The 25,426-nt window shown below is 40.6% G+C and overlaps 1 protein-coding gene and 1 pseudogene across 6 annotated transcripts in view; one reads left to right on the top strand and one right to left on the bottom strand.

Moving 5' to 3' along the window:
• The first annotated feature begins 452 nt into the window (after positions 1-452).
• PPP3CC (protein phosphatase 3 catalytic subunit gamma) overlaps positions 453-25,426 on the top strand; it is a 92,444-nt gene continuing 67,470 nt past the window's right edge. For 2 of the 6 annotated variants that reach the window (XM_069075702.1, XM_069075697.1), the window contains exon 1: positions 456-897. In XM_069075702.1, the coding sequence (XP_068931803.1) occupies positions 846-897 (52 nt within the window). In that variant the 5' untranslated portion in view covers positions 456-845. Of the gene's footprint in view, positions 898-25,426 lie in introns of all 6 variants that reach the window. The other 4 variants (XM_069075698.1, XM_069075699.1, XM_069075701.1 and 1 more) reach the window with 3 other exon arrangements.
• LOC138152039 (AP-2 complex subunit beta pseudogene) lies at positions 15,267-22,364 on the bottom strand (annotated as a pseudogene).

Raw genomic sequence — 25,426 nt, 5'->3', positions numbered from 1 at the left:
GCAATGGGTTGCGAGGACGACGAACGAGGCAGCGGCCCTGCGCGCGCGTGGAGGTGGGGAGTGGGGGGGAGGATGGAGAATCTGGAGATGACCTACTGGGAGAGGCTAGGGCAGAGGCCCCGAGCCCCCCCCCCCCCAAGATGGCTGCGGCGGCCACGGGGCTCGAGAAGCCGCGTCCTTCCCGGGTCTCTCACCCTCGAAAGAAGGACGCCCAGTGCCGTGAGCGTGGGTGCGAAAGAAGAAGACACGTGGATGGAAAGAGAAACAGAAGAGGAAAAAATGGGAGGGGCGCATGGATGTGCTTGCGCAGGAAAACGAGCGTCTTGGGCGCCTGCGCGGCAGCCGCGGAAAGGACCGCTGGGCTAGTACGGGTAGGGAGGCGGGGACTTGAGTCTGGCGGCGCGTTGGAGCCGCCGTGGGGCGGCTGGGGGCGCGCGGGGCGGGGGAGAAGTGGCGGCTCTAGGGAGGGCTTGTGGAAACGGCGCGCGGGGGAGGAAGGGCGCGCGCCACGAGGGACGGCGCGCGTGCGCGCTGAGCTGGGACGGGTCGCGAGAAGCCGCCTCTGGCGCTGTTGCAGCGGCCGCTGCTTCGGACTTGAAGCCGCTGGCCGCTGCGGCTTGAAAAAGAGGTGGTCGCGCGCAGCGGGATTCTGTCAGGCGAACGCGAGCCCGGAGCTGGGGGGCTTGCTCTGCCTCCTCGGGCCTAAGCCGCCCTGAAGAGCCCGAGACTGGGAAGAACGGGCCGGCCGGCCCTGGGGGAAGCGGAGACCACCGGGAAAGGAGGCGGCGGCCCAGGGCCCGGCCGCCGCCCGGAACGAGGAGGAGGAGGAGGGAGAGAAGGGGACGATGTCCTCGAGGGCCCGCAGCAAACTCTCTACCACCGACCGCGTCATTAAAGGTACCGGCCCAGCTCCCGGGAACGGCCTCCGGGCTCTGCGTCTGGAGAGGGCGAGGGAAAGGGCAGAGCCGGGGGGGTTCTCTGGGCCGAAGTGGGTAGTCCCCGGCTGCTCCTCCGACTCGGAGGGCCCCGGGAAGCGATGGCCGGCTGTGGGGCTAGCGCAGAGGGGCCCTGCCGGCGGGGCATCTGGGAACCTAGTACCCGTCGGTGCCTGGGAATGTCCCTGGGGCAGCTGATCCGATCTCTCGGTGATGGGGTGTGGATTTCTTCTCTCGGCTCCTTTCCAGGACGGAGAAGGATCTCACTGATTCCTTAGGGGTACAGAGTGATTCTCGGGTCTGACCCCACCCCTTCTCCTTCTTTATCTCGGGGTTTGCTTTTATTCTTCTGCTTTTTCGATCTCTTGGCCCTTTCTCCAACTTCCTCCCAGTATCCCCCAGAGTTACCTTCTAGTAATTCTCTGCTTGAAAACTGAGGCTCCAAATACCACAAGTCATCCCAAGTCATCCCACCTGCCTAGGCTCTTTCCCCTTACCGCCCTCCCGTCCTAGAGTGGTGCATTACTGCATTAAAGTCCTCCTAAAACATGGTGAAATAAGCCCTCAAAGAAAGCGCTTTAAGGAATTATTTCCTAAAAACATGCTTTTGGTATTTGTGTTTTTACTCTTTAGTCAAAAGCCCGAGAGCAATATTTTCCGATCTAGGTATTCACCTTAGGAAGATTTTTCTGTAATAAGGATGGTTAATACGGAAAGCTAACTGCTGTCAGCTTGACTGAATTACTCTAGGGTTTGTGTTTTGTTAAAACTAGCAAGATGTGTCAACGAGTATTCTTTGTAGTAAGTCTTTTATTCAGACTTCTTGTCACACCCTTTGCTGGCATTCCTGGGTAGCAGAACTTAGTTTCAAAACACTAAGGTGTGCCTGCACAATCCTGAGAACAGACCTTCACTTTGATTTAGAAGAATTATAGTTCGAGGAAGAAGTTCAGACTTTTCGTTTTGGTGTTAGAAAAAGAAAGGAACAAATAGTGATGGATGACAGGAGTAAGAATGGTCTCTTGAGATCCCTTTTAGGTTCCTCACTTTTGAGGGGAGAAAAACCAACAGAACACTTGTTTTTTGTTTTATAAGAGAGCAGCTTCATGTTGTTGTTGGCTGAATAGGTATTTAATAAATATTCTAGTTCAAGTGCTGTATAAAGTGGTGGTGTAGTGTAGAGAGTGCCTCTAAGTCAGAGGACAGCCAGAGGTTCCCTTCTAGCTCTTAGATCCTATGATATAAAGGTTATCTGCTTTAAAAAAATCTTTTCTGTGATTTGTTGTAATAATTCAGATTCATTATGTCATCACTTCTAATACCTAGAGACCCAAATGCTTGAATCCAAATGAATGATTCATTTTCAACTTGATTGATGAAATTATGAACTGTGTATTCCTTTATTTGGTTCAGGAATGTTACTTTTTTTTTTCTTTTTGGAGGGGTGTAATGTAATGCCAAGGAAAGGCAACTTCCCAGGTTCAAAATACCAGCATAGGTGCTCTCTATTTTATTCAGTGACAAACCAAGAACAGAGAAGATCAAAACATGACATCATTCAAAATACAGCATTTACTAAGTGTGATTAAATAATCTCCAAGGACTACCCCACCCCAGGACTTTCCAATCATTCAATCAATTACAAAGTCTCTGTTCCAAATACTTCTCCACCCCTAGGCTATACCTTAATTAAGTCCACCACAAAGCCCCTCTTCTCAAATGGAGATTAGTTTCCAAACATAAGTAAAATACATTCATTTGCTCAACCATAGAACACAAAAAGGTCAAAAGTTCCCCACCCCTGGATCACAATTGAATCTACCCCAGAGTTACATCAAGTTTAAACACAGCACTTAATACCCAAATGGAGGTCTTTTCTTCATCTTGACACGAGGCAAGTTCTCAGCAATCTTAGTTCCTGGGGAGACAAGGCTTAGCAAGGCCATAAGATACATTGCCAGTCCCTTCATGAATTTATCCTCTGTCTGTAGAACAGTCCTAGAACCCCTGAACACATTAGCAAAGCCCTCTCCCAGGATTTCTGTAAACATACAACAAGAAAATCCTTCTTCAGGGCTTCTGAACCAACAGAAAGGCTCCCAGACCCCTGCAACAACAGCACTGTCCTTCACCAGTGGACAGTATTCATTCTGTCTGCCGGACAGTCTCCAGACCCCTGCAACAACAGTACTGTCCCTCACCAGTGGACAGTATTCACTCTCTGTCTGCAGGACAGTCTCAGGCCTTCTTAACCAAATGCCAGGTTCCAGGACTTCTTCAACAGGACAGTCTTTCACCAGTGGACAAATCTGGCAAAATAACATCAAAACAGACAGACAAAGTACCAGCAAAACAGCCATGTCTCCTCAGTCCTTGGCAGCTCAGGGGGCAGGTCTCAAAAGTCCAGGGCAATTCAAAGCGGCCACCAGCAATCTCTTAGTCTCTCTCTCTCCACGAGGTGCTGCTTCCAAAAAGAACTTCCGCCTCTCTCTTGTCTCTCCAAATCTACATCACCAGCTCCTCCCACTTCAGGACTTTCTTTTCACATCAACAAGCCCATCCCACAGGTGGGATTAACAAACTCTGGGTTTTAATACAATCAATTTGAAAACCAAGCCAATACAGGGGAATCTTTAATTGCCATTACTATCACAAGGGGGGAGGGCAGGATAGTTGGGGTTAAGTGACTTGCCCAAGATCACACAGCTAGTAAGTAAGTGTTAAGTATCTGAGGTCGAATTTGAACTCAGGTCCTCCTGACTTCAGGGCCAGGGCTGTATTCACTGTGCCACCTAGCCACCCCATGTTACTTTTCTTTGACAGAATTTTTTTTTTTTAGTATTTTAAAAGTTTTTTTTTAAGTATTTTAAAAAATATTTAAAGTATAAACTTTTTTATTTGTCATTAACATTTCATATTCTGGTTCCAGCTTACCTTTCAGCTGTATTTCATACTGTTCTTCACTCACTCACTCTATAGTCCTAGCCAAATTGATCTACTTATTATTTTTTTCACTCAGCATAAATTCAGATTGAATCATTTCTAGAAATAAGGAAGTTTGCTTTATAAATATATGCACTCATATAAGTGTGTATATGATCTATATCTATAGCTACATCTATGTAAATATAGATATATATCACCTATATGTTCATGTGGCATAGTGCAGAGGTCAAATTCAAGGCCAGGGAGCAGACCAGTGGGCTGCAGAACTCAATGAGACTGGAATCAGATTAGAATGTATTTGGAAAATGTATAACAAAATAAATAAAATACAGTACAACATAGATAATGGTAATTTGTGGTTTTCTAAGCTCCCTGGGATCTGGTTCACTGGCTTAGTAGGTAGAGAGCTGCCTAGGAAGCCAGGAAGACTTGGATTCAAGTCCTGCCTATGGTAGATACTATCTGTGTGAACCTTAGTACTTCACTTATCCTCTCAATACTATTGCAACTCTCAAAGAGTTTAAGTTTCAGAGAAGGTGGCAACCTGCATTGAAAGAAGGACTTTAATTACTTGGGAGTTCCATATGCAGGTGAAATTACAGGTCCTGTCCCTACTGCTTTCCATGTGTGTGTATGTATATGTGTGTGTGTGTGTGTGTGTGTGTGTGTGTGTGTGTGTGTGTATACTTACAAACAGGCTCTTTATAACTGATAATATTTATCAGTTATAAAGAGTCTGTAAAAGTTCACTTTCAAAGTAGGTACTACTTAGTAGAAGTCAGACTTCTTGTTTTGTTGGAGACAAAGTACTCCCATTCTGGTGGAATTAATAATTATAATAGCTGATTTTTATATAAAGCTGTAAGACCTTCAAAGTATTTTACATATATTTTTATATTTGATCCTCATAACAATACTACGAGGTAGGTGCTATTATTACACCCATTTTCCAGGTGATTCCAGGCTGTCAGGACTTAAGTGATCTGATCAGGGTTATATACCTAGGTAAGTATCCAAAGCAGGATTTGAACTTGGACCTTTTTGACGCCAAGTCCAGTCCTTCATCCACTCTGTTGCCTAAATATATTGTGTAGAGATTCACATGAGCTAAAGACTATGGTGTACCACTGAACCATAGGGGATTACTAGTTTTCTTCCCCCTTTCCCTGGATACATGTTATGAGTTCACTTTTTCTCTTAGTGGTACCCTGATCCTCCAGTCACTCGTGTTAGAAATCTCCTTCATCCTCAATCTCCTGGTTTCTAGTAAGTTGTCAAGTATTGTTAATTCTACCTATCATACAGCCACCTCTAGTTTACCTTTCCCACCTACACTATTGCAGTAGCCTATCAATTGGTCCCCTTGCCTCTGATCTTTCCTCTCTCCAGTCCATCTTCTACACAACTACCAGGTGATTTTCTTAGAGCACAGATTTGACAGTGCCCTATTGTCTCTAGAGTTCAGTACAAACTTTATTATTTGGTATTAACACTTTGTATTCTGCTGTATTTCATACTGTTCTTCACTCACTCTATAGTCCTAGCCAAATTGATCTACTTATTTTTTCACTCAGCATTCCATCATCTGTCTTTGGATGTTTACACAGGCTGTTTCCCTTGCCTGCTCTTTTTCCTCACCTTTTCCTCTTAGAATAATGCCTAGCTTTTTTCAGAGCTCTGTTCCGGTATCACCAGAATAATGCCTAGCTTTTTTCAGAGCTCTGCTCAGGATCACCACCTTTGAAGTTTTTCCTGATCTCCATAGATGTAAATACTGCCTGAATTACCTTGTACTGACTTTGTATATGTTTTGAATCTATTTATATGTGTAATATTATTTTCCTGGGTAGAAGGTAAATTTCATGAGAGGAGGGACTGTTAGGTTTTCATCTTTGTTATCCTCATGTTTTATATGGTGTCTTGCACATGGAAAGAAATTAATAAATTATTTGAACTGTTATGTTCATAGTTTTTATATTCTTGGATTTTTTGAAAACATTGTTATCACTTTTCCATGTCTCCTTTAGTGGTCATTTCCCTACAGCTCCCCAAAAAGAACTGGCCCTTATAATAGAGAAATATTGTTTTAAATATTTTTAATCTTTTTATTGCCATCTTTTGCTTTTAGAGCATCTTCATTTTCAAATATTTCATTTCTTCCTCCCCCGTCTTTTGCCTCCCCTGCCATCCTTTGTAGCAAAGATTTAGAAAGAAAGAAAGAAAAGGCAGGTCAACAAAATGACCCATCATATCAACTGTTTCTGTGAGTCTGTGCAGTAGTCCCACTTGCATAGTATACCACCTCTGCTAGGAAGAGAAAGAGGTATGTTTTCTTGATTCTTCTCTAAGACAGATTCTTGCCTGCTTTGAGGCAGACTGTGAAGTGCCTCTCATGTTACACTATCACTGTCTGCCACAAGGTTAGACCTCAGGGGAAGATCTTGAACAGTATATCCTTTCTTCAAGGGACTTCTGGCCTAACCACTAATGCACTGACTGGACTTATTCCTCTGTGGTTATCATACTTCCGTCCAAGTGATTCTGAAACACTGGTTTCTGAGTACTCCTATTCTTCATCCCCATCAGTGGCTGTTGTCTTCTTAGTCCAATCTACTTCAATCTGAGCCACTTAAGGTCCTCTTCCAGATCTGCCCATTCTTTTAGCTGTGCATTCTGAAAATCCTGTGCCATCAGACTTTCTTTCATATTACATTTTTACCTTTCTCACATTTATGGCATTTACTGACACCTGACTCCTTTTTGGTGACACTGTTACCATCAGCGTTGTACCCCTCAGATGGTAGTATTGAACAAGTGGGAGTACTCCTTGCTCCCCATTGCTACTTCCAGACTTTCCCTCTAACACCATAACTCAACATCATCTTCATTCGAGGTCTGTGCCATCCAAATTCATTACACAATCCAAATCTTGGTGACCATTACCTATGAATACCCTTTTCTCTTTCCTTACCCCCACACTATTTTCCTCTTTTCTCAGAGTTCAGCACCTTGAATACAGTGTTTCTCTTCATTTTAATTTCTGCTCTTATATTGGGAGACCATACATAGAGATAATCATAGCCTTGATCTTGGAGAAGGGAAGGAGAGAGGGAGAGTTTTTTTATGCCTTTGTATTCCCAGTGCCTAAAGGTACATTGTACATAGGTGCTTAATAAATGATTGTTTTATTGGACTGTATTGAGATGTAACATATAAGCAAATTCAGACATGTATACAAGTAAATTCAAAGTAAATGAAAGTGGAGAGAATGCTAATATTTTAGGTGTTAAGAAAGGCCCCATGTATAGCAGGTAGTGAGGCAGCTAGATGGGGCAGTGTATAGAGTGCTGGGCCTGGAGTCAGGAAGACTCATCTTCCTGAGTTTAAATCCAGCCTCGGACACTTATTAACTGGGTGACCCTGGGCAAGCCACTTAACTGTGTTTGCCTCAGTCCTCAACTGTAAAATGAGCTGGAAAAGGAAATGGCAAACCACTGTAGTATCTCTGTCAAGAAAACCCAAGATGGGGTCTTGAATAGTTGGATACAACTAAAATGACTAAGCAGCAACAAAGAAGGTGGTACCTGATTATCTTCTAAAAGAACCTAGAAATTCTGTGAGGCAGTTGAAGAACTGCTGCATTCCAGGCATGGGGGACCACCTGTGCAATGGCACCCAGGCTTTTGATGTGTATTGGTGTGAATAGTGCTGGTCAGTTTAGCAGGTCAGTTTGATTGGAGTAGAGAGCATATGAAGTGAAATGATATGAAATAAGATTGGAGAGGTAGATGGGAACAATACTCTGTGAAGGTCCTTAAATGTCAGACTGAGGAGTTTGTATTTTATCTTAACGTCAATAAGGAGACTTCAAAGATACTTTGGAGGGGAGGAAGAGGTGTGTGAGGAAAACAGACCAGCAAGCAGACAGAGACAGATCTGTGTTAGGGGGAATTTGGAATTTGATTGGAAAGATGTTTTGGAGAGGTAAGACACTATATTGGTAGGCCAATTAGAACATTATTGCTATGGGGTCTGGAACTAGAGTAGAGGCTGTTTGTATGTTAAGTGAGAGATGTATAGAGTGTCGACGAGGATTTGGCAGCTGATTGGATGTTGGGGTTAAGGGAAAAGGAGAAGTTAAGAATGACTCAGAGGTTGCAAATGAGGATAACTGAAAGAATGATCCCAACCTTAACAGAAACAGAGAAGTTTGGGAAGAAAATGAGTTGTTTTGGACATATTGAGTTTTAGGTATCTTTGGGACATGAATGTAGAGATTATTGACTACTCGATGGGCATAGAGAACATTCAGGAAAGACATTAGGACAGTCAGCAAGCATTTATTAAACTCTTAGTCACTATGCTAAGCATTGAGGATATAGAGAAAGCCAAAAACAATCCCTACTGTCAAGATGCTGACATTATAATTAGGGAAACAGAGTAAATGAGAAGAAATCTGAAAGGAACAAGAAAAATCTTCTTGCAAAATGTGGGATTCTAGTTGAGATTTGAAGAAAACCAGGAGGCAAAATGAGGAATGAAAATTCCAGACATGAGTAGCAGCTAGTGAAAATGTATGAGGTTGAGAGATGGAGTGTCTTACATGAGGGACAGCAAGGCCGCCAGTGTTATTAGCTTGCATATTACAAGGAGAGGAAATAAAGTGTAAGATTGGAAAGATAGGAAGGGGCCAGGTTATGAAGGGCTTTAAAAGCTGTAATGGGAATGCAAATTTGGAAGATCTTCCCTGCCCCTAGGCTAAAATGCACCTGAAGCCTGGGGAGGGAGGCTTGTTTTTCAGTAGATACTTCTTGATTGGCCAGTGAGTCAATAAGGTTGTTACATTCTCTGAGCCAGGAGAAGGCTATATAAGCCCTGATGTGTAGCTTTGTTTTGGGGACTCACTTTGAGAAGTGTTCTGTGATTTGATCTGAATTCTGGGAAGCCTTTGTTGAGAGTCCCCCGGCTTTGAAAAAACCCAGATGTTGAAACCCAGATGTTGACTGGGTATGGATGTAATGGTTGGACAGTTTGAAATCTGTCTACTTGATCTGTCTCTGTCTTGATAATTCTGCCTGTATACTTTGAAGTTCCGTGTACTGACCTTTTTCCCCTGACCAAGGTAAACGATATATGTCTGACTGATTAAAGTAAGCTTGTTAACCCCTTTTGAGTTGCTTTCCTTTAACAACGCAGATCTAAGAACCTGTATTGGCAGCAAACCCTGAGGACATGCTTGGGGTGCTTGCTGCTACAAAAGCCAAACAGAAAATTTTATATTTGATCCTGAAGCCACTGCATTTTATTGAATAGAGGGATGACTTGGTCAGACCTGGACTTTTTTTTTCTTTTTTTTTTGGAGGGCAATTGGGGTTAAGCAACTTGCCCAAGGTCACACCGCTGTGAAATATCTCATGGGAAAAACCACTGACCTGGAAAATAGATCCAGGAGAGATAACTTAAAAATTATTGGACTACCTGAAAGCCATGACCAAAGTAAGAACCTAGAAGGTTCTTAAGTTCTCAAACAAAGCTGCCCTGATGTTTTAGTACCAGAGGGCAAAATAGAGGTTGAAAGAATCCACCGATCACCTCCTGAAAAAGATTCCAAAAAGAAAACTCCTAGGAATATTATAGCCAGGTTCCTAAATTCCCAGATGAAGGAGAGAATATTACAAGCAGCCAGGAAGAAGCAATTTGAATATTGTGGAAACACAATCAGAATAACCCAGGATCTGGCAGCTTCTACACTTCGGGATTGAAGGGCTTGGAATGTGATATTCCGGAGGTCAAGGGAAAACCAAGAATCACCTACCCAGCAAAACTGAGTATCATGTTTCAGGGGAAAATATGATCATTCAGTGGAATAGAGGACTTTCAAGCATTCTTGCTGAAAAAACCAGAGTTGAATAGAAAATCTGACATTCAGATACAAGAAGCAAGAGAAGCATGAGAAGGTAAACAGGGAAAAGAAATCATAAGGAACTTATCAAAGTTGAACTATTAACATTCCTACATGGAAAAACAATAATTGTAATTTATGAAACTTTTCTCAGTAGTTGAAGGGATTAGAAATATATATATATATGTATATATAGGAGGGTATATGGGCATATGAATACATATGTGAATGTGTATATATATGTTTACAGGTATACATAGATAGAGGGTACAGGACCAATTTAACAGGAAGGGATGATACTTAAAAAGGTGAAATTAAGAGGTGAGAGGAATATAATGAGAGGAGATGGGGAGAGACAGATGGGGGCAAACTATCTCATACAGAAGAGGCAAGGGAAAATGGCTACAATGGAGGAGAAGAATAGGAAGGCAAAAGGGAATGGGTCAACCTTATTCCCATTGAATCTGGCTGGAGGAGGGAGTGAAATACATACTAAATAGGATATCTCACCCTCCAGGAGAATAGGGGGGAAGGGGATCAGAGGGGGGATGATGGAAGGGAGGGCAGGCTGGGGAAGAGGGAAGTTGGAAGCACCCACTTTTGAAAAGGGACAGAATCAAAGTAGAGAATATAACAAGTGGGAAGTGGGATAGGAGGGAGGGAAATATAGTCAGTCTTTTACAATATATCTACTACGTTATTATTTTGCATTAGCCGCGCATGTACAACCTATACTGAACTGATTGTCTTCCCAGTGGGGGTGGGTGGCAGGGGGGGAAGGGAATGAATCTGGAATTGAAAGTTTTAAAATCAAATATTCAAATATATATATACATATATATATACTATTATTAATACCATCTTACATGTAATTAAGAAATAAGATATACAGGCACTGAGGCACAGAGGTACACTGGAAAAGTCGAAACGGGTATGGGAGAAAATATGGGAGAGAGCAGATTGGAGGTGGGGATATCCTGTGGGACTGCTGTTTTGGGGGGATGGGTGGGGGAAAAACGGGGAGAAACTTTGTAACTCAAAATCTGGCGGAAACGAATGATGTAAATCAGAAGTTAATAAAGCATTTAAAAAAAAAAAAAAGAAAATTACTCTAAAGATTAGATGTGAAGAATTCAGTCCTGCCTGCTTTCGAGCCAGGCTCTGGTTAAAAAGCACGTTTATCCAGCTGTATATGTGTGTATGTATTTGTTCAGATGCATATATTAGATGTATATTAGGGGCGGCCAGGTAGCACAGCGAGTAAGAGCACCGGCTCCAGTGTTGAGAAGACCTGGAGATCGAATCCTGGGCTCAGACACTTAGCACCCACCCAGAAACACCTGGCCGTGTAACCTTGAGCAAGTTACTTAACCCCAATTGCTTAGGGGTGGCCAGGTGGCTCAGTGAGTAAGAGCACCGGCTCCAGTGTCGGGATGACCTGGATCAAATCTGGGCTCAGATACTCAGCACCACACCCAGAAATAAATGGCCGTGTAACCTTGAGCAAGTTACTTAGCCCCGATTGCTTAAAAAAAAAAAAAAAAAGATGTATATTAGAATGGCTTGTTAGTGAGCTTAGCTTTTGTTGTGAAATCTATTCACATATTGTTAAAGGATTTAAACATGGTTACCAGACTATCTGAAAGAAAAGATCAGAAAATATATACCAAGTACATGCACCTGGCCAAGAAAATATTTATCATTGTTCTTATAATTTTAACATTTTAAGGTTTATTTTATTTAATATTTTTCCCGTGATCAACATGTAGAACAACTTTCAAGATTTGTTTTTAAAATTTTGATTTCCATATTCTTTCCCTCCTTCCCCTTTCCCTTCAATGAGAAGGCAAGCCATTTGATATAGGTTATACATGTCATCATCGTTATTGCTACCTTAACATTTATTGAATTTTTGCATTGCATGGTGTCTTGTGGGATTTAAAGTCTAAATTAGATAAACACTAGAAGATTAATATGTACTTGAGGAAAAGCAGCCATGTACAGTAGCTAGGTCTTTGAATGCCCATGATCACGTTGAGGGGTCATAGAATAATCATAAGTTTGGAGATGTAAAGGATCTTTGAGGTCATTTGATTAGTCCTTTCATTTTACAGTTTAGGCCTAGACAGGTTAAATGACTCATCTAAAGTCACACAGCCAAAAAGTGACAGAGACAGAATTTGAATTCAAGTGTTCTGACTACAGCTTGTTCACTCTTTCTACTGTCTTAGAAAAAGTGTCCAATAAGAAAATTACTTACAGTAGTAGATTGTAACTTATTAAGGAGAACGCTTTGTTTGGTCAAAGGGAAATTATTTCATATATTTAGGCCTTACTTGAAAGAAAGCTTAAAAATTAAGGGGAGATAACAATGAAATCCTAAATAATGAGTGGGCCAAAGAACCAACCATAGAAACAATTAATAGCTATGTAAAAGAAAATTACAGTGATGAAACAACATGTCAGAATATCTGGGATGCAGATAAAGTTCTCCTTGGGAAAAAATATATCCTTATAAATTTCTATTAACAAAATAGAAAAAGAGCAGGAACAAATGAATGTGTGCATTTAAAAAAAATTAGCCAACAAATAAACCTAAAATATGCAAAAAAGAGATTTTTAAAAATTAAAGGGGCAATAGAGAAATTGTAAATAGAATAGAAATAATAAAACTAGAAGCATGTTCTTTGGGAAGACCAAGAAAGTTGATAAACCCTTTAGCAAATCTGACACGTAATTGGGAAAAAAAAGAAAATATTTAAAAAGAAAAATTACAGGCAATGAAATAAATCCTCAAAACCCAGCAGCATTTCTATATAATGAAAACAAAACGCAGAAAATATAATAGAAAGGGAAATCCCATTCCAAATAACTATAAAATATCTGGGGATCAATCTACCAAAGCAGTTAAAAGACTTGTATAGATTAAATTACAAAACATTTCTTAAAGAAATAAAGAACAGCCTAAATAGTTGGAGGAATGTTCAGTGCTCCTGGCTAGGCTGTATCAATATAATAAAAATGACAATACTACCAAAATTAATTTATATTTTCAATGCTGTATCAAATTACCAAGAGGATACAGTATTATATAGAACTTGCTGAAATAACACAATTTATTTGAAGAAAAAATGATCTATAATATCAAGAGAAATGATTAAAAAAAAAGTAGGGGTGAAAGGAGAAAAGCACTTCCAGACCTTAATCTGTATTATAAAGCAGCAATTACCAAATCCATCTGGCATTGTTTTTTGTTGTTTTAAAGTAATTAGTGTGGGGCAGCTAGGTGGTGCAGTGAATAGAGCACCAGCCCTGGAGTGAGGAGGACCTGAGTTCAAATAAGGCCTCAGACACTTGACACATTTACTAGCTGTGTGACCTTGGGCAAGTCACTTAACCCCAATTGCCTTGCCTTCCCCTCTCCAAAAAAAAAGTAATTAGTGGAACAGACTAGACAAGGGAGAATCATAGATAATAGAACTCAGTAACCAAATGTGGAAAACAAAACCTAGGGGGGAAAAAACTCCTTATTTGATTTTTAAAAGAACTGATGGGAAAACTGGAAAGCATTCTGGCAAAAATTAGGCTTAGACCAATTTATGCATTCTAAATGGATATGCCATTAATATTAAAGATCATATTATTATAAAATTAGAAGAGAAACAGTTCATGTTATCTCTCACAGCTATAGGGAACGAAGATGTATTTTTGACCAAACAAGATAAAGACAGTTACAAAAGATAAAATAGATAACTTGGAATATTTGAAACTGAAAAGCTTCTGCACAGAAAAAAAATAATGTAGAAGTGAAGAAGGGAATTGTTCAAATGGGGAAAAAATATCTTGGTATAAAATTTCTCTGATGAAAGTTTTGCATCCAAGATACATAAAAAATAAATGTATGTGTATAAGACTAATAGCCATTTTTCAATAGACAGGAGGTCAAAAGTTATGAACAACTTTCAAAAGAATTGCAAAGTATTCGCAACCACATGAAAGAATGTGCTAAATCATTAATAACAAAGTGCAAATCAAAACATCCGTGAGATTTCACCTTAAACTCTGCAGACTGGCAAAAATGACAGAAAATGGCAATAGTGTTGGAGGGGTTGTGGAATGATAGGTACAGTAATAATACGTTCTTGGTGGAGCTGTGAAATGGTACCATCATTTTGAAAAGCACTTTGTAATTATGCAAGTACAAATATCCATACCCTTTGAACCTGAAATTCCATTACTAGATGTATATCCTGATGAAGCCATTGAGAACAAAATCTCCATATACTTCAAAATATTTATAGCAGAATTTTTTGTGGTAGCTAAGAATTGGAAATAAAGTTGGGCAGTTACCCATCAGTTAGGGAATGGCTAAACAAATTGTGATACATCAATGTAAGAAATGTGTGTGACGAATACATAGAAGTATGGAAATATCTACATAAATTAATGCAGAGTGGACTAAGGAGAGCCGAGAAAGCAATAAACACAACAGTTACAACAATGTAAATGGAAAGAATGACACCAAAAAAAATCAAAGTAAATATGACAATTATAAGGATTAAGCAGGACTCACATGAAGAGATCTGAGAGGATATCCTCAATCTTACCTTTACATGGAGGTGGGAAGTCCACAGGTGTCTCACATTGTGCATTTTTCAGATATTTTAAATGTATTCATCAGTTGTGCTGATTTTTCTTTCTAAAAAGAAATACTATTTGTTATATGGGATGGCTCTCTGGGAGGTTTGGGAGAGGGATACTTGAGATAACTGTGATGACATTAAAAAAATGACAAAAAAGATTTGTTTATAAAAAGAGAAAAACTAAGGTGCAAAGATATGTTAGAACTAATGGGCAGAGAAAGAACTGGAGAACTATTGGAATGACCTGGAGTGGTACTTTGGTTGTGAGAGTAACATTTTAATTGTATCCTCAAAGTAGAATGTAAGTTCCTCCAGGACAGACACCATTTCATTTTGTTTTTATCCCTGCTGCTTAACATAGTTGTTTTTACACAATGTAGTAAATGCATAGTACTTATTGAATTGAATTATAGCTACATTTTGAAGTGGGGGCAGCTAGGTGGTGCAGAGCACCAGCCCTGGAGACGCTTAACACTTAACTAGCCATGTGACCTTGGGCAAGTCATTGCCCTGCCTTCCCCCCTCCAAAAAAAAGAAAAAAGAAAAGGTAAGTGGGAATTTCATGTGGCAAGTGGAAAAGCATGAATAAGAACTGTAACACAGGAAGTTAACTGAGGCAACGTTTCTTTGGGGGGGGGGGCAGTTGGGGTTAAGTGACTTGCACCATGTCACACAGCTAGTAAATGTGTCAAGTGTCTGAGGTCATACTTGAACTCAGGTCCTCCTGACTCCAGGGCTGGTGCTTTATTCACTGTGCCACCTAGCCACCCCAGAGGGAACATTTCTTATCATTGAGATCTGAATGGATGTTTTTTTTTTTCCCTCTGTAGGCTACTTGGAGGTAGAGGGAAATTGAAAAAGATGAAATTAATGATTTGAGAATACAATTGGCACATTGTATATAATATTTAACAGTTGACAGGTATATTTAAATTGGAAAATAAAATATGGCCAAGAAAATGAAGTTCTTTAGAGCAGGTGCTATATTTCATAAATTGTCTTTCATCAGTCAACTCACTTTAAGTGCCTACTTTAGAGAAAGCCCTATGCTAGTCTCTATGATTTATAAAAAGTACAAAACAAGATTCTTAATCTCAAGGATTTTATATTTTCTGTGGTATAAGCTTAATTTTCACATTGAATTATTATTGTTATTTTTTTGCAATTCATGATTCAGTGATACGTTTCCTTGCTCTAATAAACAGGTTTTTCCCTTTTTTGTAAAAAAAATTTTGAAATGAGTTTTCAATTACAAAATAACAAACCCTAAAGCAGGTTTAGAAAACTCTAGCCATTGCTACAGGGTAGAGAAGCTCACAAGTGATGGAGGCAAGGAGTGGGCATAGCAGGGCTTACAAACTTCTGTGGGCAGGTAAAGCTATCCAGAAGGTTGTGGCCTAACATTAGCACACATTAGTACACTAGTCACTACCTTGGTGGGTCAGGATAGTTTGGACTCGAGAGTCTGCACATGAACACAATTGCTTTCAGTTGAAGAGTTCTTGGTTCACACAGATGGCAAGGGCCGCAAGACGCCTCCAGTCTTTTAGTTTTTCAAGATTCCATTGTAGACCTGGTAGATGTACTGGGAGACTTCAGGAGCTTGACACTTCAGAGACAGCATGTAGTTAGGATTTCCTGGCTGGATACGGAGCTCTGCCAATATCCAAATGCCATTAGTGAGTTTCGGGGACTGGTACAGCATGTCCTGCCCTTCCATATTTCTCTTGGCAATAGTATAAACATTGTTGTTTTGCAGTTTGCTGGAATCAGTGTCAGTATTCAAGTGGCACTCCTTAATCTGAAACTGCAGCTCGTTGTCATTGGGAATGTCCTTCCACATTGCAAGGAAGACTTGGCTCTGTTTTTCCATCCTCTACAAAGAGCACATTAAATGGGATGAGGCAGCTGAAGTAGAAGACATCAATGTTATTTTTCACAGCCACCTGTAGGTTATCGAGAGGTTCCATCTTCATCACTGGACCCAAAGTATTGAGGGGAAGGGATACATCAATGCTCTGGTTTGGCATCAGTGGAGTATGAATTGCCAAAGGAGTGCTAGGGATGACGCCAAAGCTATTCTTGTTAAACTGAATAGCAAAATCTGTCATGTGCTGCAATGCTTTGTTGGTGAAGTTCGTGTCCATGTAGATGTGGCCCTGCTGGTGAGTGAATGTTCCTGAAATCTCCAGGCCTTTCGCTTTCACTTCAGGGAGCCAAACAACTTTGGGAGCCACAAACCCTCCAGGCTCCAGGCCTATGCCAGTGGAAAGCTCAAAGATGTCATTGAATCCACCGCTAATCACAGCAGGAGTAGGTGAAGAGGCAAAAGTCGCAGGCACAGAAGATGGAATGAAGGACTGTCCCACCAGACTGTCTAACCCTCCTCCTAAGAGGTCCACAGCCCCTATCTGCATAGAGGAAACCTGTGGCACATTGACAGTGGGACCCAAGTCGAGGTTCAGAAGGTCACCCAGTGGGTCACCCTGAGAGGGGATGACTTGAGGCTGTTCCAGATTGGTTGTGGTGGTGGTGCCAACAGGACTGTCTCCAGCATCAGTGCTCCCATGATGAATGGGCAAGTGTTTTCGGTGGATCCCATGGCTCCCCTTGACAAAAGCATCGGGAGGCTTATGATATGCAGAGGCCAAAGAACGAGTGTGGTAGATGAGCACGTCCCAGAGGGTGGGTTCAGTCAAGTCTGTCTCCTCAGAGATCAGGGGCTTTTCGGATAAGACTACTTCCTTGGCTGTCACAGGATCCGTGGAAAGAAGGCACCAGTAGATATAGCCCCCATCTCGAAGGTCAGGGTTATCAGAATCCTGAGTTGCCAAGCTCAAGACCTGCTGTACCAGTTCCTGAGTTTCTGATGATTTATTGAGAAACAGCTTCACTATTGCTGTAAGCAGGGTTAGCTGCACCTGGGTACTCTCATCATGGAAGCCCTCAAGGAAACTCTCCAAGAGCTCATCAGCATTATCAATTCTCCCAGCGTATTCCCCTACAATCCAGATCATGGAGGCTTGAGCATCTGGCTCATCAAGGGAATCAAGGTTCTCAGACAAAGTAGCAATGATACTTTCATACTTGTTGGGATACTTGCAGAAGATTCCCTGATGATGATCCCTCCTGTACCACATAGTTGGCTTTGGTCTGGATGAGGTCCACACAATGTGCTCACACAGCACTCAGCAGATTGCTTGACCTTGATAGCACATCGACCAAAGGCTCACCCAGCTTTACAGACAAAATCAATGTCCACCTCGGTGGTATATTCCTTTAGTTCTGCCAGGACCTGGGCAATGTTGGCTTGGGATGCTAAGCAGATCATGATGTCAAGTCTTTCCAGCTTGACGTAGATGGGGTCGTTGTACTTCACAAAGAAGATTTTGATCCCTTGCTTGAAGATTTCAGGCCTTTTCTGTACAATAAGGTTGATGTTCCTCAGGGCGAGGCTCCCCAGAGAGCAGTCACTAGGGGAGGAGCCAGTTTCCTCAGCAGCATTTTGTAGTTGTCAGAGTCCTTGGGCAGCAGCTCCAAGAACTTCATCGGGACTTTCACGGCTCCAGGACCACTGCCGAGTTGGCATGTGAGAGCCTGGGAGTCACCCACTCACAGATCCTCTGAGCCTCCTGATCATCCTTGGGGTTGTAATTGGACAGGCAGCCAAAGATGAAAATCTGGCCCCATTCGGGGCACTCGTTCAGGCTGTTAACAGCTTGTCAGTGTTCTCAGGGTTCAGATCAAGCAGGTTGCTGTTTGGATGAGACTCAATGATATCTGACAAGGCTGCCACAGCATTAGCAACCACCATGGGATTTGAGTCTGCAATGAGATCCCTAAGAGAATTCAAGAAGCCCTGATCCTCCACCATCTGGGCGTTGATGTCATGCAGCTTAGCCATACTGACTGCGGCAGTCTTTCGGACATAAGGATCTTCATCCTTCAGACACTTGTAAAGCAGCTCACACAGATACTCCATGATCTTGTCTACCCGAATACATCCCAGAGTCCTGACCGCCAGGGCACAGATTAATGGGTTCGGGTCTTCACAGTCCTTCACAAAGCTATTGACAGCCATGATGGCCATATTTGGCTGGCTCTTGGCATAGTTCATCAGATACAGATAGACAAGCTTCTTTAGCTCCAGGTTATCCGTCTGCATACAGTTCACCACATCTGGAAAGATAGAGCTGACATCCTTCCCCACTATCATGGCTGCAATCACTTTCTTGACAGCTTCTTTCCTTTTCTCCTTCTTTTCATTGTTGACCTCTGCCTTCAGTTCAAAGATGTCTCCTTTTTTATTGGTCGTGAAATACTTGAAGTCAGTCATTTTTTCAGCTTCTTGAGGTATACCGGCAGCTAAGAGAAGGACGAGGAGAGGCGAGGGAGGGACAGGGTGGCCAGCTGCAAGCTGGGAGAGGGCTCCTGCCCAGCTCGAATCCTTTCAGGGTGGCCTCAGCCACTGCCTGAATAATTATTTATACATTAAAATTCCTTTAGGTATTTGGATGGTACTTTTCATAAAACTAATCATAAGCATTTTGGATTTTGAATGTTCTGTTATATTTGAGATAGAATAGCTGCCCTTGTTAGGTTATACTTCTATGCTTTTACTGTGTTTTGAATAAAATTTGTACTTTATATTATGTAATCTCCAAAAAGTAACAAGTGTAATCTATAACTAATACCACTTGGAAGAACAGAAAACTATACTGTAGCTATCTCTTAGGAAATATCTGCTTTGCCTTTTAAAGTTAGCAACAGCTATGTAAACAACCTTTTAATGCTTCAACTGAGAAGTGATCTTGAAAAGTAAGACTTGACTACAGCACATTTACTGCAACTCCACATTTATTTTAGGCTTGTTCTCTTTGAAGTCTTTGAGTGAATTCATGTGTAAAATCATGATTTCCTTTAAAAATTGTATTTTCCTGGCTTTGTGAATTTTTTGGAAAAGGATCATTTAATAAATGCCTAAAGTGATAAAATAGAGATACAGTTTGTTAAGTATGACAGTGGTAAAAACCTATTTGTGGAAGCTAAGGCCAGATGTAGGAATTTTGTGTTAATAGAACATCAACAGTAGTTATGGGCATATAAATATGCAAATAATTAGGAGAGTTGGTGATAGTAGTGAAAATCTAGTAGGGAATGAAGGAATAGATAAAACTAGATGGCTTCTTTGCTTTGGTGTTATAGTGGTGGAGATGGTTGTTTCTTGGCAGTTGTAAATAGTGAATACTGAAAATTTTTATGTATAATTATTTTTTAATTGGACATTTCTTTAACTAAAAATATATCTTCTTAACTTCTCCCCCAATTAGGAGGGAAAAAAAAAGAAACCCTTGTAACAAATTAGGGAAGGTGTCCTAGCCGTACCAGATCTTAAATTGTATTATAAAGCAGCAATCACCAAAACTACTTGGTGCTGGATAAGAAATGAAGTGACAGAGCAGTGGAATATGTTAGGTATTTAAATTGAAAACTTTTCAATTTAACGTAATCAAAATTATCCATTTTGGTGTGGCGGTGAAGTGAATAGAGCACCAGCCCTGGAGTCAGGAGGACCTGGGTTCAGATCCGGCCTCAGACACTTAACACAAAAAAAACTAGCTGTGTGACCGTGGGCAAGTCACTTTAACCCCAATTGCCCCCCAAAAAGCAAAAAAAATTATCCATTTTGCATTTCATAATGTTCTCTGACTCTATTTTGGTCATAAATTCCTCTGTTCTCCATAAATGTGACAGGTAAACTATTCCTTGCTCTCCCAGTTTGTTTATAGTATCAGCCTTTATATCTAAATTGTCTACCTATTTGGACTTTATTTTGGTTTATGGTGTAAGATGTTCATCAGTGACCAGTTTTGGCCATGCTATTTTCTAGTTTTCCTACCTGTTTTTGTCAAATAGTGAGTTCTTATCCCAGTAGCTGGAGTCTCTGGGTTTATCAAACAGCAGATTACTATAGTCATTGACTTGTATATCTAACCTATTCTTAGCCAGCACCAAGTAGGTTTGATGATGGCTGCTTTATGATACAATTTAAGATCTGGTATGGCTAGGCCACTTTCCCTAACATTTCTTTTCATTAATTCCCTTGATATTCTGGAACTTTTGTTCTTCCAAATGAATTTTGTTATTATTTTTTCTAAGCCTATAAAATAATTTTTGGCAGTTTGATTAGTATGGCACTGAATAAGTAAATTAATTTAGGTAGAATTGTCATTTTTATTATATTAACTCAGCCTACCCACGAGCAACTGATGTTTTTCCAATTATTTAGGTCTGACTTTATTTGTGTAAAAAGTGTTTTGTAATTGTGTTCATATAGTTTCTGGGTTTATTTTGGCAGTTAAATTCTCAAATATTTTATAATGTCTGCAGTAACTTTTAATGGAATTTCTCCTTCTATCTCTTGCTGTTGGGCTTTGTTAGTAATATTAGGATTCCTATGCATTTAAGATCAGTACAAGATTACGTAACTGATATATCCGTGGAGATATTGTCAGTCTTCTTTCTGACTGACATCAAGTGAAGCATCAAATTTGAAAAGATGTTCATTGAGGGTATCCATTGAGGGTGATTCCTGCTGTCTTTAAATTAAACTATATGGTTGCTGAGGGTCAAGTCAACAAACATTTATGAACTGTTTACTATATAACATGCATGGTACTGAGTGCTAGAAATAAAAATACAAGCAAAAAGAAAGACAGTCCCTGACCCCAAGGAACTTATATTCTAATAGGGGAAGATAACACATAAAAGGGTGATAGAAGTAGAGGAGGTAAAGGGGGAGGTACCTGTAAAGGTTGTGGGGTGGCATGGTGAAGAAATCTGGAGAGTAAAACCAAGAGAGAAATGAAAGAGTGAGCATAGCTTACCTAGGCACCTCTTTAAAATAAAGGCTCTCCTGGAGGAACTCACTAATCATAGGAAGAGCCAAATGAATGTAGAGGCATATTCCAAGGGAGATGACAATTGAAGAATGGTGGAGAAAGCCAGAGTTAGGAGCAAAGATGGGAATGGTTGCTGCCACAGCTAGAAATGCCCATCCCATGAAGTGTTGATATTCAAAATGCATAGGGATTGATACAAATCCACTTCTCAAATTCAGTGATTCTTATACAAAGTTAATATCCAAGAGGAATTCCCCATTAATGGAAAAAACGCTTTCCTGATTTTGGATAACCTTGCTCTAATTGCATCAAACCTTCAACCACTTTGGGCCTTCTCAGGGAGCTACACAGTGGTTCAAAAGAGACTAACCTAACCATCCATCTATATGAAAGACAAAGTGGATAAAGAATTAATATTGCTGAGATTTTTTAATTGTGTTGATTATAGGAGATTAGACTGAGTTCCATTTTTGTTCCAGGGCTTTCTCAGTGAGACTTATAGCCAGCCAGATCTAAGCTACTCCCTTGCGAATCCATTTTCTCCACCAGACCTCACACTGATACCTCCTGCCTCTGATTGGATTCCCCAAGCCCACATCTTTACCTGCTCCTCCCTATTAAAATGTGAGTCTCCAGGACCTTACCGGACATAACATCACTAGTCACAAGGTGGACTTCTATAAGGACTGTGATCAGTCTAATCACCTATATTCATCTCTTCAACCACTGGTACTCTGTATTTATGTACAATGAGCCTATACTTCTATTTCCTCAGACCTTCCCTTTCTTAGTGATTCTGAACCCTTAGTTACCAACATGCAAACCTCAGTCTTCATCCCCAGCTACTCATCCCTTACTCCTCTTCCCTTTAACCCTGTCCTTCTCCCACAGTGTCTAAATCCAGATCTACCTAACCTTTCTACTGTGCTCACTGAATGCCTTTTACATAATTAAGTTTCCTTTCATCTTAAACCCTTCCTTTCTTATTCTTCTCATTCTCTGGCTCTTTCCTGATGACATTGCTTCTATCACCATTCTTGCTATTACTGGTTGTACTTTTACTATTTCTCTCCTCCTGAAGTTGGTTGTGGTAGGGGAGATGAATACTCCTCACTCCCCATAGCTTCTTCCAGAATCTCTCTCTACCATCGTCTCTCAGCAAACTCCTCCTTTGAGATTCACTCTTCAAATTTATCACCTTATCTAACTCTTGATGACTTATCAATTCCAAGGGCATTATCTTTCCTTACTCATCAGATTCTTTGCCTGGCTTCTAGTCTTCCTTTTCTACTTCAATTCCTCTGTACTTCTTTCCCAGACCATCACCTCTGCAGTGGCCATATACTTTTACCCCTTCCCTCTCATTCACCCTCTTGGTGAATCGTTTCAGCCCTACACTTGAATCCCTTGCCAAACTTCAGCATTGGATTACTCCCACCAATACATCTCCTTCACTCTTATTCACATGCTGCTGAACAGAACTGGAGAAATTCATAAGACCATGTTGACTGAATTTATTTCACATTTATTGTGTAATCTCACTGCAGCAAGGTACACCTTTTACATCTTTCTGACTTAATACTATATACTATACTTAACTATAGTTTTTCCCCAACCTTTGATACCTTCTCAAGCCTCAAATAGTACCCTTGCACCTGACCCTCTCAGCTAAGGACCTTGCTTCATGCTTCAACAAGAAATTGAAGCTATTTGTTGAAAAGTTCCTCTTAATTCTTTTTTCCTCATGTTGCATTACAGACATCTCCCCTACTCTGCTCCTTCAATGTACTCCCTCCCCCACATGAAGAGGTTCTTGCTAAGATGAACACTTCTACATGCAACTTTGATCTTATCCCGCCTTTCTTCTCCAGCAGATTACCCCCACCACTCCCTTGCCTTCATTCCCTTCTTACCTACTGGCTCCTCCCCTTGCTGCCTAAACATGATCATGTCTCCTCTGGCAATAAAAAAAAACCTTCACTTGATCTGACCATCCCTGTTAGCTATTATCTTACAGCTTTCCTCCCCTTCTTAATAACTAGCATTTATATAATAGCACTTTAAAATTTATAAAATTATGTATAATAATTCATTTTATCTTAACCTTTTGAGGTAGGTGCTGTTATTAAAATTTCCTCATTTTACAGATGAGGAAACTGAGGCTGAGAGAGGTTAAGGGATTTGCTCAAGGTTACACATCTAGTGTCTGACACAGGATTTGAACTCATGTCTTCCTGACTCCCAAGTCTTTTGCTGTATTTATTGTGTCACATAGATTCCTCCAGCTAAACTTTTTGAAAAAGCCATCTACACTAGGTAATTCCACTTCTTTTCCTCTCATTCACTTCTGAACCATTTGTAATCTGACTTCATTCAAATAAAACTGATCTCTTTAGGGTCACCAATGATTCTTAATTGCCAGCTCTAATGACTCTCAGTCTTCATTCTAATTGACTTTTCTGTAACTTTTGACACTGTTGATCAATCACTCTCTTCTCCTAGATTCTCTCTAGATTTTTGTGACACTGTTCTCTCCTAATTCTCTTCCTACATGACTGACCATTTTTTCCCCTTTCCTTTGCTGAATCTTCAGACACACTAACCATTATTATTAACTATTAATATTCCCTAAGGCTCTGTCCCAGGCCCTCTTTTTCTTCTCTCCTTATACTGTCTCATTTGAAAACCTCATTAGATTCAGTTATGGATTCAGTTATCATTTATACAGATGATTCTGAAATCTCTATATCCAGTCCTAGTCTTTCCCTTCATCTCTTGGTCCACTTCACCCACTGCCTCTATTGGACATCTCAAATTCAATAGGTATAAAACAACTCATAATTTCTCCCAAACACTCCCCTTTTCCCAACTTTTACTAATTAGAATACCATCATCTTCTAAGGCTTGCAACCTTAATATCATCCACAACTCCTCACTCACACCTCTCATTGTCTATCCAGTCAAATCTTAACATTTCACTTTTCACAGAATCTTTCATACATGCCCCCTTCTCTGTATTCTCACAGCCATCACCCTGGCTCAGGCTCCCTTGCCTCACATCTCAACTATTTCAGTAAACTTAAGGTTGTTCTTCCTGCCTTAAATCACATCACACTCCCATCCATCCTCCACTCACTTTCCAGGTTTATTTTTCTAAAGCTTAAGCCTAACCATATTATATCCCTCCCTTCCCCTACACATTCAGTAAACTCCAGTGGCCCCTTGTTATTTAAAGTCCTTCAAAACCTGTTTTTTTGGTACCTTTCTAGTCTTCTTAAACTTTACTCCTATTCTGCTATGCTATGTTCCAGCTCTAATGGACTACTTGTCATTCCTTCGTTTGACATTCCATCTCCCAGTTCCATAGTTTTTCACCAGCTTGTTCCTCATGCCTAATATGCTGTCTCCCCCTGTCTCCTACTAGCTTTCCTGGCTTCCTTTAAGACACAGTGCAGATTCTATCTACAGGAGCTATTTCCATTCACCTTTCCCCCCAACCCCTCACAACTAGTGCCTTCTGAGATTACCTTCCATTTACACTGTGTTTATCTTTTAACTACCTAGTCATTCTCTATTGTCTTCTTCATCTGAAAATGAACTTTAGTTCAGGGACCATGTTTTGACCTTTCTTTGCATCTCCAGCACTTCTCTAGTATTTAACACATGGTAAGTGCTCATAGATGCTTGTTGATTGACTGATTTGTCCAATGTCTTTGATCCCAAACTATCCTTTTGGGAAAGTCCTTGTTTTTAATACCACTACATTCCTGGTAATATTATACTGTCATAAATTATTATGAAACCATCGCCTGCCCCCAGTCTCAGAAGTCACAGTTATTGGTGACCTAACAGGTATTGGGAAGAATCTGTATGTTGGGCTCCAGCATATTGATTCATGTGAGAATTTGCATCAGAGACCCATATGACTGAGAAAAAAAGAAAGGAAGGAAACAAGCATTTATTAAGAACCTGCTATGTACCAGGCACTCTGCTAAGTATTTTGCAGATGTTTAATTCAGTCCTTATAATAACCCTAGAAAGTAGATGCTTTTATGATCCCTGCTTTACAGTTGAGGAAACTGAAAAATACAGAAGCTA

This window comes from Petaurus breviceps, unplaced genomic scaffold (assembly GCF_028583685.1).
Source record: "Petaurus breviceps papuanus isolate PSGF00001 unplaced genomic scaffold, PetGlider_PUasm1.0 90919, whole genome shotgun sequence".
In the NCBI taxonomy this organism is placed as follows: Eukaryota; Metazoa; Chordata; class Mammalia; order Diprotodontia; family Petauridae; genus Petaurus; species Petaurus breviceps.
Note: the sequence above shows the minus strand (reverse complement) of the source record. Positions and strands in the feature narration are given on the sequence as shown.